Here is a 10373-nt window from a genome sequence, read left to right as displayed (position 1 = left end):
TCTGATCGGTTTTGTGCTCTACCTTTTTCGTGTTCCTACGCTCAGATTCTTGGATTCCCATGGCCTCTTTTTCTGATGAAGGTCCCAATGATTCAGAGACCGAGTGCCTCTCCTACATTCAGCTGATCAAACTCAAAATTGATTCCGCCCCCAGCCCTTCCAGTTATCTTCAAAGGGTCAGGTCTTCCATTGTTAAGGGAGAGTTTGATAATCTCAATCCTTCGGTGCATGAGAAGATGAAGCTCTTAAAGGAGATTGAAAAAGAAATCTTATTCTCTCAGGATCGTCCTCCTTCCCATGCTCGATCTCCCTTAAATGAAAGCAGCTCGCACTCAAAAAAGAAGAAGAGAAATTGGAAGAAATCAAAGGTTTCTCTTCAAAATCAGATTGATGAGGAAGAAAGCCTATTATCTTCCGCTCTAGCGGCTTCTGAAGATGATCTCGATATTCTAAGCTCTCAGGACATAGAACCATCTGATCCCTCTCCTGTGCAAGATCTCGCTGGTAATGGGGGTGAAATCCAATGGAGGATATCCAACACCGCTTCCCTGCACTTAGAAACCACCTCTTCCCCGGTTTCTGCAAACCATGGCCTGGTTTTGGCCAAAACTTCCTTGGTCAAACCTGCTCTGGTTTCAGCTGTCCCTTCACTGTCAGTTCCCTCTGAAAAAGGCCATGCTGAATCCGAGTCTGTCATTCCCTTTGAAAAGGACTCCTCCCTTTCATTAAATGCTTTGATCAATTCAAGTGCATTGGGAGAGATGCAGGTCAGGGATCCAATGGACCTATCAGCAAGCAGAAATGTTGGTCCCAATGTTGCTGCCCTTGGCAGTAAAAACGCGTTGGATTTGAGTAGGTATGAATTCTCACCTGATGTTTCTGCTTCTTTTCAATTGGTTACTCCTGTGTCCTCGTCTCCCAAGGAAAAAATTCCTTCCTGCCCTCCATCTTTAGAGCGGGCCTGTCCTATCCCAATCAGCCCAGACGGAAATAAAGGAAACACTGTTGTGCCTTGTCTTTATGAGAAAGCTTCTCTCAGCCCCATAGATCATTCTTGCCCTTCAACTCTAAAAAATACATGTGCAAATGTCCCTGTATCCAATGCCAGCTTGAGCAGTTCTCCTCTTAGAGACCAAATCTCTCCCTTGGGCCTTCAGCCAGCTTGTATCAGATCCATCAATTCCCTGAAGGATAAGCAAGGAGATGGAAATCCCTCCATCCCTTGGAAATCTCTATTTCAGCAACCCCCTCCTGTACCCACCAAGCTTAATCTTATCCCCCCCAAGTCTGAAGAGATAGATAGCTTAGAGCTGCTCTTCAAGGATGAAGAAACAGTGGATTCGGAGAACAAGTGGGTGAACTGTCTGGTGGGTTATTTCATTGGAAAGAGACCATATTTCATCTCTCTTAGAGAAACTCTCAGCCGCAAGTGGCATCTTCAAGGATCCCTTCAGCTCTATACTTTAGAAAATGGCTTTTTTCTATTCAAATTCTCATCTTCTGAGGATTGTACTAGAGTTCTTGAAGACACATCTCATAATTTTGGTGGTCGTCCTTTACTTCTTCAGAGATGGGATCCAGATTCTTCCATGGAGAAGAAAAGCCTTCCAGAAATCCCGATTTGGATCCGCCTTCCTGGATTACATCTAAAATTCTGGAGTTCTCATTGCCTCAGCAGGATTGCGAGCATGATAGGCAAACCTCTCTATATGGATACTCATACTGCTGAAGCAACCCGTTTGAATTATGCCCGAATGTGCATCCAAGTCAAGGCCGGTGATCCTCTTCCCGAAGCTATAACCCTTCGCACCTCTTCTGCCAGTATTCTGCAGAATATAATATATGATTGGAAACCAAAATTCTGCACTCACTGTAAAGATTTCAGCCACCTCTCTGAGAATTGTTCCCCTCTCCCTCAGAAGCCGGCCGAGCAACCAAGAAATGTGTGGAGACCAGTTCAAAAATCAATAGTTCCTATCTTGTCTAAAGAGATCATTCCCTCTAAGCCCAGCTCTATAGACTCTGAACTTGTTGAAATTCCAGTAGCCTCCCTTCACTCTGAAGCCCATTCCTCTGCTAGAGGGGTGCCTATTGTTAATTCTCATAGAAACAGCTTTGAGGCTCTTAACATTCTCAATGGAGAGCTCCCCGGCTTGGGAGATCCAAAGGAACACCCTTCCTCCTCCTTGGGAGCTGCTAGAAACCATAGTTCAGAACCCGATGGTGAAGCTTGGCAAAAAGTCAAAAACAAAAAAAAAAGAAGAGACCCGCGCCCTCTTTTTGTTTGATGCTTATGCTTTTGTGCCATCTGTGACCACGATCGTTGTTTATGTGAGTGTGTTTGTTATCTCTTCTTAGTTAGCCCGGGTTTGGGCATGTATTTTGCAGCTTAATTGTATCACTCTTTTCTATCAATATATCTGGTTGGGGTCCGCCTAACCCCAAATTACCCATCAAAAAAAAAAAAAAAAAAAAAAAAAAAAAAAAAAAAAAAAAGTTACGACCTTTTTAAAGTTGTGAGAACTTGTGTTGGACTAAACTCATTCATAGTTCTGTCTGTGTTTAAAAGGGCTAAGAATTTATAACCACAACCAATACTTCAATCCACTCATATTTAAGCTCCTTCCTAAAAGGCACATATTGGGCGCCACTTCTGCCTTGTTTATGTGATCATATCCGTTGATACAAACACAACCATAATTCCAGCCAAATGTCAAATGAGAACGCCTTTGATTGGACGATCTTAGGCCCTTAAACTTCTACAAGATCAACAAACTTGAAGCAAAGAGAATAGAAATGCCAGAACAAAAATAAATTTCAAGGAAAAACATAATAAGAAAGTAAATCCATTACAAACAGTAAGCTAAGACCCGCTGCTAATCAACCATGCTCAGCAACAGTCATCATTAAGCATGGGTAAGCTTCTAAGGAATACATTTGAAGAACCCTAATTCAATAGGCCATTTCCATTCCTCCAGCTCAGTGGCCGTTGAGTACGGAACCATTTTCACAGCAGGGGGTTGTGCCACTCACAACATTTTTAGCGTAGAAGCGCCTATACATGGAGTCAACCTTAGTAAGGTAGAATGTTCCATTAGACAGTAAGCTTCTGTCCTTTGTGGTTACAAAATCCTTGGCTCCATAGAGATGCTCCATCACCTTTGTATTTTCAACAAATTTTTCAGGTGGAAACTGCACAAAGAAACAGAGGTTTCAGCTTAAGCAAATCATATGTAAGGAGGGTTTTTCTGGTAAACAAATCAAGATCAAACAGATATACTTTCCTAGACAAATAAGAGACCCAGTCAATAAAAAATAGTGGGTTATATAGATTGGTATGAATGAACAGCCCAAATTCTTATGTCCAATGACCGATATCGAGTATATCTTTTTACTAGTATTCAAGCAGATACAAGTCACCCAAAAGATTTCATCTTTCATTGGCCAAAATATTTTCCATCTCCAATTCATAAATGGCATTGTATGAAGAAGAGAAAAAAAGGCTGTTTACATAAACCGGGCTTATATTAATGTTTTTTTAAAGATTCTCATTCACCAACTAAGGCCCTCATCGTTTTGGATTTTGAGAACCGATTTTGAATCCAAAAATCAATATTGGATGCAGAATTAAACATAATTTCGAGCCCAATAATCAGTTTTGGACTCAAAATTGCATCTCAAAATCCAAACCTAACAGGGCCTATCTCACACTTCTGTTTACCAAGAAAACCCACAAGTCTCTAGAAGAGGTTACAAGTCATTCTGAGAAAATCTACAGCATGCTCTTTTTGAGAGTGCCAAGGTTACAAGTCATTCTGAGAAGATCTACAGCATGCCTTTTTTAAGAGAAAGTATCTATATGCTTGACCTCAGAACCTCGTTATTCAGGAATAATTTAGACTATTTATATCACAATTTGACAGAACATAAATTGACCATGAACCAAGAAACAAAGAAACAAACTCCAAATCATGCAACTAAATTTGAAAATGGATGTATGGTAGTAAAGTTTAAATTCGGCACTTTGTTTGAACATTTATTTACTTTAGCCAAACTAATGAAAAAAATTAGCCTATTTCAATAACAATTTGACAGATCATAAATTGACCATGAACCAAAAAAAAAAAAAAAAAAAACTCCGCATTGCATGTACTATGAACAAGGTTATACCATTTCAAAAAAAATGAACAAGGTTTTAGATTTCGGCTGAAATACCAAAATTTCGGATTTTGGTCGGGACCGAAATTTAAAACCAAAACTGAAATTTAAAGATTTCGGCCAAAATTACCAGATTTTCATCGAAATTTCCACGGAAACCGAAATTGCCATTGAAATTTTGTTTTCGGGTGAGGCCGAAACCAAACCTTCAAATTCCTTGGCTATGAAGTTTAAAGTTGACACTACCGACTTCCAGGCAACTAAAAAGTTACATGAATGTGCGGTTATACAGTTTAACTTCTATTCTACAGCCTTCATAATTAAACATTTCTAGTTTGCTAAAAGAATTGCATGGCTTACACTAACAATGCGATGAATATATAATAATAACACTAAGTATCAAAATTTCCATTGCTTCAACAGAAAGATACTGCACCAGATAGAGTCAGGAAAATAATTATATAAGCAAAATAAAGGAACAAGAAACATACCACATGTCTTGCCTCTAGCTTTTCAGAGACATTTAGAACGCTAGCAATATTTGACAAGCTGAACGGATGTTGACCTTCACGAAGTCTAAATGAGAACATTGTGGAGGCTAGCCCACTACCATAGGAGAACATTACTATGCGTTTACCATCCTATAAATGAAAGTAACCGAAAAATCATTAGGGAGGAATAAAGAAAATAGACAGAATATCAATAATCAAATAAAGAAAATAGACAGAATTTTACCAGAGTGCTATGCTTCGCATGAAGAGCAGATGCAAAGGCAGCATACAGAGATGCAGTGTACATGTTGCCAACTTGTTTCGGTAGCAAAGTTGATGGTTGGACCTTCGCATCATATAAGTGCTTTGCGACTTGCTGGGTTGCCTATAAATATGATATATGTAAACCATCAGCAAGCAGAAATTCCCAGCCAAAAGACTATCAACTATAAAATATAATTGCCCTACAATTAAAACATTAAAAATGCAAGGTACCTTTTCAAGATCACGACTCTGGTAGCTTTCATCTCCGGTCAAGGTCGAAAATGGCTCCAGTTTCTCTCGTGCATCCTTTCCGATAGAGCTTATCAATAAAAGAAAATGCAAAATATAGTGTCAGAAACTGAAAGCAATTAGAAGACACACGAACAAAAACATCATCAATATTGGCTGCAACTACGATGTTCAAAATATTGCAAGAGGTTATAGTTTGCATAGGCTAAATAGGATTTTCAAGATGATGGGTATAAATTAGATGGTGCCAGATTATCAGATTTGTATTCAAAAGAGAGCTATGAAATCACAAAACAAACTCATAAGAGGGTTATAGTGGGAGGAAAAAAAATAAAGTACTCAGATATCCTAAGGTAGATACCTGGCATTCCTCAGGAAGTCATTGAAGCATAGTCGAGCAAAGCTTTTCTGGACCAGCTGTAATACCATTTCACGGAATAGTTTAATATAAGCAACAATTTCAAGTGACACGGTTGAAAAAGATATGGGGCTTGGGTCACAGATGTAAGAAATGTCTTACCTTGTTATATGGAGAATGAAAGACAAAACATTCAGCATCAGAAATTGAAAATTGATTTCCCTCGAACTTCTCAAACCTAATGTAAACAGAGAATAAGATATTTAGACTCTGGATACATTGGTACCAAATATTGAAGCGGAACAAAGAGGAATAAGGTCTAAATACATCTGTTACTTACTTTGTACAAAAACGCTTGTAACAAGAATCAAGTGCCATGAGATAGCAAGTTTGTGAAAGCTTCCCATCAACAACCTATGCACAATAATTGGTGATGAAGTATGAGAAGAAAGATACTTCCAAAAATGACAAGAGAGAGGCATGAGTTACAATGTAAAGCGGGATTTATATCTACCTTGGGAGCATTCTTTACACATGCTAGAATTTCGGGTTTCTTATTCACTTTTTACAGTGCCCACTGTATGTTCTAAGAACTAGATAGATACAGGGGAGCCAACCATCAAAAGAAGGAAACTATGGAAAATAGGAAAGCCAAAAATCTTAAAAGTATTTCGACAAAATCATAAGCCTAAACCATCATGACTGGCAGACAATTAGGGCCACAACTTGGATCATTCGTAACAGAGCCAACTGACCCAACCTGATCCCCAATGTCAATGCAAAATTGTAGGTCTTAGTGTAGGAAGCATTCAAATTTTTTGTTTGGTAATTTTTTCATTTTGTGGATGAAACTATGCTAAGAGTAATTATACAAAAATAAATATGCATAGTGCATTATAATTTATGACCTTGTACGGGTCTAAAGTTCTATGTTTGCAAACAATTAACCAATTCAACCCAATTTTCGATCCGAATTTCATCCCACCTTCAACCTGAATTGGTAAGTTGGGTTGCATTAGGGTTGAAAGTTGAAATTTGGATTGGGTTAGGGCTGGTTTCATTGAATTTCATGTTGGGCTAAGGGTTAGGGTTGGTTCATTGAATTTCACCCAAGTTGCACCTATACAGCACAATAATTTTAAGCTCCACCCACAATATATGAAACATATGACATAAACGAAAGCATAGAGGGGAAACAAACCGGGTATTCGCTTGCAAGATTGGGCTTGTAAAAGTCATAAACATGAGCCATGTGGGTCCCTCTAAATTTGCTTTCAAGTGCAATTGGAGCATTGGGCCCAATCAACATTGCAATGGCAGCTGCTCCTCCAGTAGGCCGGGCAGGTCCTTCCGCATAGACCTATAAAAACAAGGGAACCAGCCGTATGTCAAAAGGGCCTTTGTAATAAAGTCGAACATTTGCAACTAATGTGAATATTTAATTATTTACATACTCATTTATGAAGAGATGAAGAAAGAGTCGGTAGAATATAAAAATAAGTGAAGCCAACATGGAAACGTAAGACTTACTTTTTCTAAAGTCTAGCATCGTCACAATAGTAACATAATCATAAACATTTAGTACTGTGTAAGATTTCATTTCCTTGAGACTTGAGAAAGCAGGTGAACTGTAAAAATGAATCACCATGTTTTGAAAAAAAAAAATGCTAACTTACCTTCACTAATATAAAAATTGAAGCAAGCAAGCAGCGCATTGAAATTTTGCTTTGTTGCATAAGCCTAAATATGTAAGTTCTCTAACATTTTCCTATTAGAAGTCGAAGCAAAATTCCAAATGAAAGGAAAAAAGGTACGAAAGCCAATTTTAGTGACCTTAGGGAATGAATTCAAGCAGACGTCATTCAAAGCATTTTCTGGTCTAAATCCTTTGCAGAATATGAATTTTGAGAACCATACCATTCAAAAAAATAATAATTTGAGAACCAATGCCAAAACTACCAATCTAATGTAAACATAAAATGTGCAATTCAAAAACAATGTAAACATATAATGTGTAAGATCGTACCGCACTGTCTGTGCATACAACAACTCCATAGCGTCCGTCCCAAGAGCTACTCTCCACCCAATTTATACAGTTGAGTAATGCTGCAGTTCCCCCATAGCATGCATTTGTCGAGTCAACTCCTTCAATTTCGGTATTACCACATTCCTGGTTGGTTTTCATGACAATAACAGTGTCATTTACTCATGTAGTGAGAAAATGGAACTTTAAAATAAATAAAAAAGGCCAAAAAAGGTAAAATTATTCTGATTACTGAAGTAATCCTTTTTTCACAAAGATGAGGCAAAAATGAATGAGTAAAGACTATTTATCCAAAATGGCATGACTCAACCGGAAAGAGCAGACCGCCAGTGTATAAAGAGAGACAACATTCTAATGCATGACAACAACAAAGAAGATGCTAATATATCTTGGGTAACACAGAGATCGAATTGATGTGTCCTTTCAACACCATACGTAATCATGAAATGACGCATCTGTTTTACTTAGGAAAACAAGAACAGGCAAAGGAAGTAGAATAAACCTCAAAAATATCCATCAGCCAGGTCTTTATGGATTTGCTCTTGTCAATCACGGTCTCACTGCCTACTTCCAAGCGACCAATTTGTTTCGGATCAATCCCGTATTTCTCAAGAAGGGAGGTAACAACAGTCAAGCTGAAAAAAAAAAATCTGAGTCAAGAATCAAATCTTCACATAACGCATTTGGCATGTAGCTAAAGCCCCAAAAAAGAGAATATAATCCCAATTTAAATTGCCACAGAAAAATGTTTTACATTCTAACACCATAAAATTAGGTGACCCTGAGTTGAAAACCTGCATGCTTTGAATAGAATAGTTTTAAAAATCTTCAATTTGAAAGAAGAAAACTCATCTGTTTGTCTTGAAGGCAATAGCTCCACAGAACACAGGCTAAATGAGATAACTAAGGATAAGATGATGATTCAAACCTCATTGAAATGACATCCTCCAGCTCTGTACAAAAGGCCATGCAATCTTGCCCAAGTCCAATAGTGTATTTCCCTTTACTTGCGCCATCATGAACCTCCAGTGCTTCCTATTGTTTCAAATTAAAATAAAAAGAGAGAAAAAAAAAAAAAAGGAAGTTACTACAATTGGCCTGCAAATTAATAGTTAAAAAACACCCAACTTATTACAATCAACAGCAAAATTAGCATTGATCAGAGAAATCGCAATTGGCCTGCAAATGAATAAAATTGGTGTATTCATGGAAAGGATTTTGAATCCCCGACAGACTTCACGAATTGCGGGTCACTCTAGGGAATTCCAGCAGACTGTGGATGATCCTAAGGCCCTGTTTGGATTGCAATAATTTTTTGGAAACGTTTGGAAAAGAAAATATTTCTTAACTTACTTATTTTTTATTTTTTTACATAAAAAAAAGGATGACTTGAACCTGCCCTATTCAATTTTTACTTAGAAAGACCTTCAATTTATGATAATATCCATCTAAATTAACCATAATCATGTCATTTCCCTTTAAATTGTATAAAGAATAAAAAATTTCCTAAGAAATGTTTTTCTTGCAATCCATAAATCTATCTACCCATTTCTACACAAACTAAGAAAACCCTGCAAGGACAATAAGTTCAAAACCCTAGAACCCATATTTTTTAAAATAAAGAATAATAACCCTAGAAACTACAATTTTTTTACATTTTTGAATAATAACCCTAAAAACTACATTTAAAAAAAAAAAACAGTAGAATAATAAGCCTAGAAACTACATTAACAAACCCCAAACCAAGAACAAAATCAACCAAAACAAACCAACAACCTCAAGGATCCATATATCTTTTTCCTATCAAAAGAAGAAATGAAAAAAGGCTAAAAACAAACATCAATTCTCCAAGAAAGTAAATAAAAAAACAGTAGATTGAGAAAAGAAGACTAAAAAATGATGAAAATTTTACCTGTTGGATGCATGTAGGAGGGAAGTACATATCCATGGCAAGAATTCCAACATTTTTCAGCTGAGAATCCATCTCTTTTTTCTCTACTTCTGTTCTAGGGGTTTTAGGGTTTCTCTTTTTCAAGTTCTAGGGTTTATCTTCTCACACTAAGATCTTAGAAGTGATATGATCCAAAAACCTCGGCCCAATGCAAAGAACAAGTCTCAGACAGCACTTTCAGCAAATGGAAAATACTGTGAGCAAGAGTTACAGAGAAATAGGGGGTGGAGTTTGGAAATTTATAGGCCCAGATTCTTCACCTTTTTACATTATTAACCCCTTTGTGGTGGGCCCGCGTGAATTTCAAATTTTCAATTAAATCAATGAAATTTGATTATTTTTTTTCGCATATATTATTACATAAAAGACCACAATCCCGCCGCCTTTCTTTGACGGAAAGACTAAGACTAAAAAAGGAGCCGTCCCAAGTATTTACAAGTTATCACTTATCAGTACATGGTTTTAAATTTCGGGACCAAAACCGAAATTTTCCGAAATTTGGTATTTAATTTCGGTAATTTCAGAAATTTCAAGAAAATGACATTTTTTAAAAAAATAAGTAAATAAATGTTACAAAATTTCGGCCGAAATTTCTGAATTTTAGTCCGAAATAATTCAGTCCCAAATTTCGAAGCTTAATACCAAATTTCGATGGGGTCCGAAATAGGTACATAAACCGAAATTTAAAACCTTGGTTATGACAACCCCTTGACACTAAAGTGGGCTGTCCCAAGTAAAAGAAAGGGGCGAATATATCATTTCCCTTTATAAAATCATCTACGGCAAGACCAAAATGGGGCATGCACTACGAGAATTGTTAGGAGCGCATATACAAACTGGTCTCTCGGCCTGAAGTCC

General features: G+C 37.3%; 1 protein-coding gene across 1 annotated transcript; it reads right to left on the bottom strand.

Annotated features, from left to right (window-relative positions):
- Positions 1-2797: 2797 nt before the first annotated feature.
- Positions 2798-9731, bottom strand: LOC143885421 (hydroxymethylglutaryl-CoA synthase-like). The gene is made up of 12 exons (XM_077389585.1): positions 9477-9731; positions 8493-8599; positions 8067-8199; positions 7547-7690; positions 6722-6880; positions 5861-5934; positions 5683-5758; positions 5524-5579; positions 5145-5232; positions 4894-5034; positions 4650-4799; positions 2798-3192 (listed from the first exon to the last, which is right to left on the bottom strand). The coding sequence occupies exons 1-12, from the start codon at positions 9546-9548 to the stop codon at positions 2980-2982; spliced, it is 1413 nt and encodes a 470-aa protein (XP_077245700.1). The 5' UTR covers positions 9549-9731; the 3' UTR covers positions 2798-2979.
- Between the last annotated feature and the right edge of the window lie 642 nt (positions 9732-10373).

Source organism: Tasmannia lanceolata, unplaced genomic scaffold, assembly GCF_043159265.1.
Source record: "Tasmannia lanceolata isolate RefF3 unplaced genomic scaffold, GAP_Taslan_0.1 ptg000008l, whole genome shotgun sequence".
NCBI classification, from domain to species: Eukaryota; Viridiplantae; Streptophyta; class Magnoliopsida; order Canellales; family Winteraceae; genus Tasmannia; species Tasmannia lanceolata.
The sequence above is the reverse complement of the archived record's forward strand: the minus strand, read 5'-3'. Positions and strand labels throughout refer to the sequence as shown.

Bases quoted from the DNA above. Each gene is read 5' to 3' on its own strand.
- LOC143885421 (XM_077389585.1), bottom strand. From the start codon at position 9,548: ATGGATTCTCAGCTGAAAAATGTTGGAATTCTTGCCATGGATATGTAC. The intron at 8,600-9,476 runs GTAAAATTTTCA...TTGAAACAATAG, and splicing joins CTCCTACATGCATCCAACAG to GAAGCACTGGAGGTTCATGA. The intron at 5,233-5,523 runs GTATCTACCTTA...TTTATTGATAAG, and splicing joins GACTTCCTGAGGAATGCCAG to CTCTATCGGAAAGGATGCAC.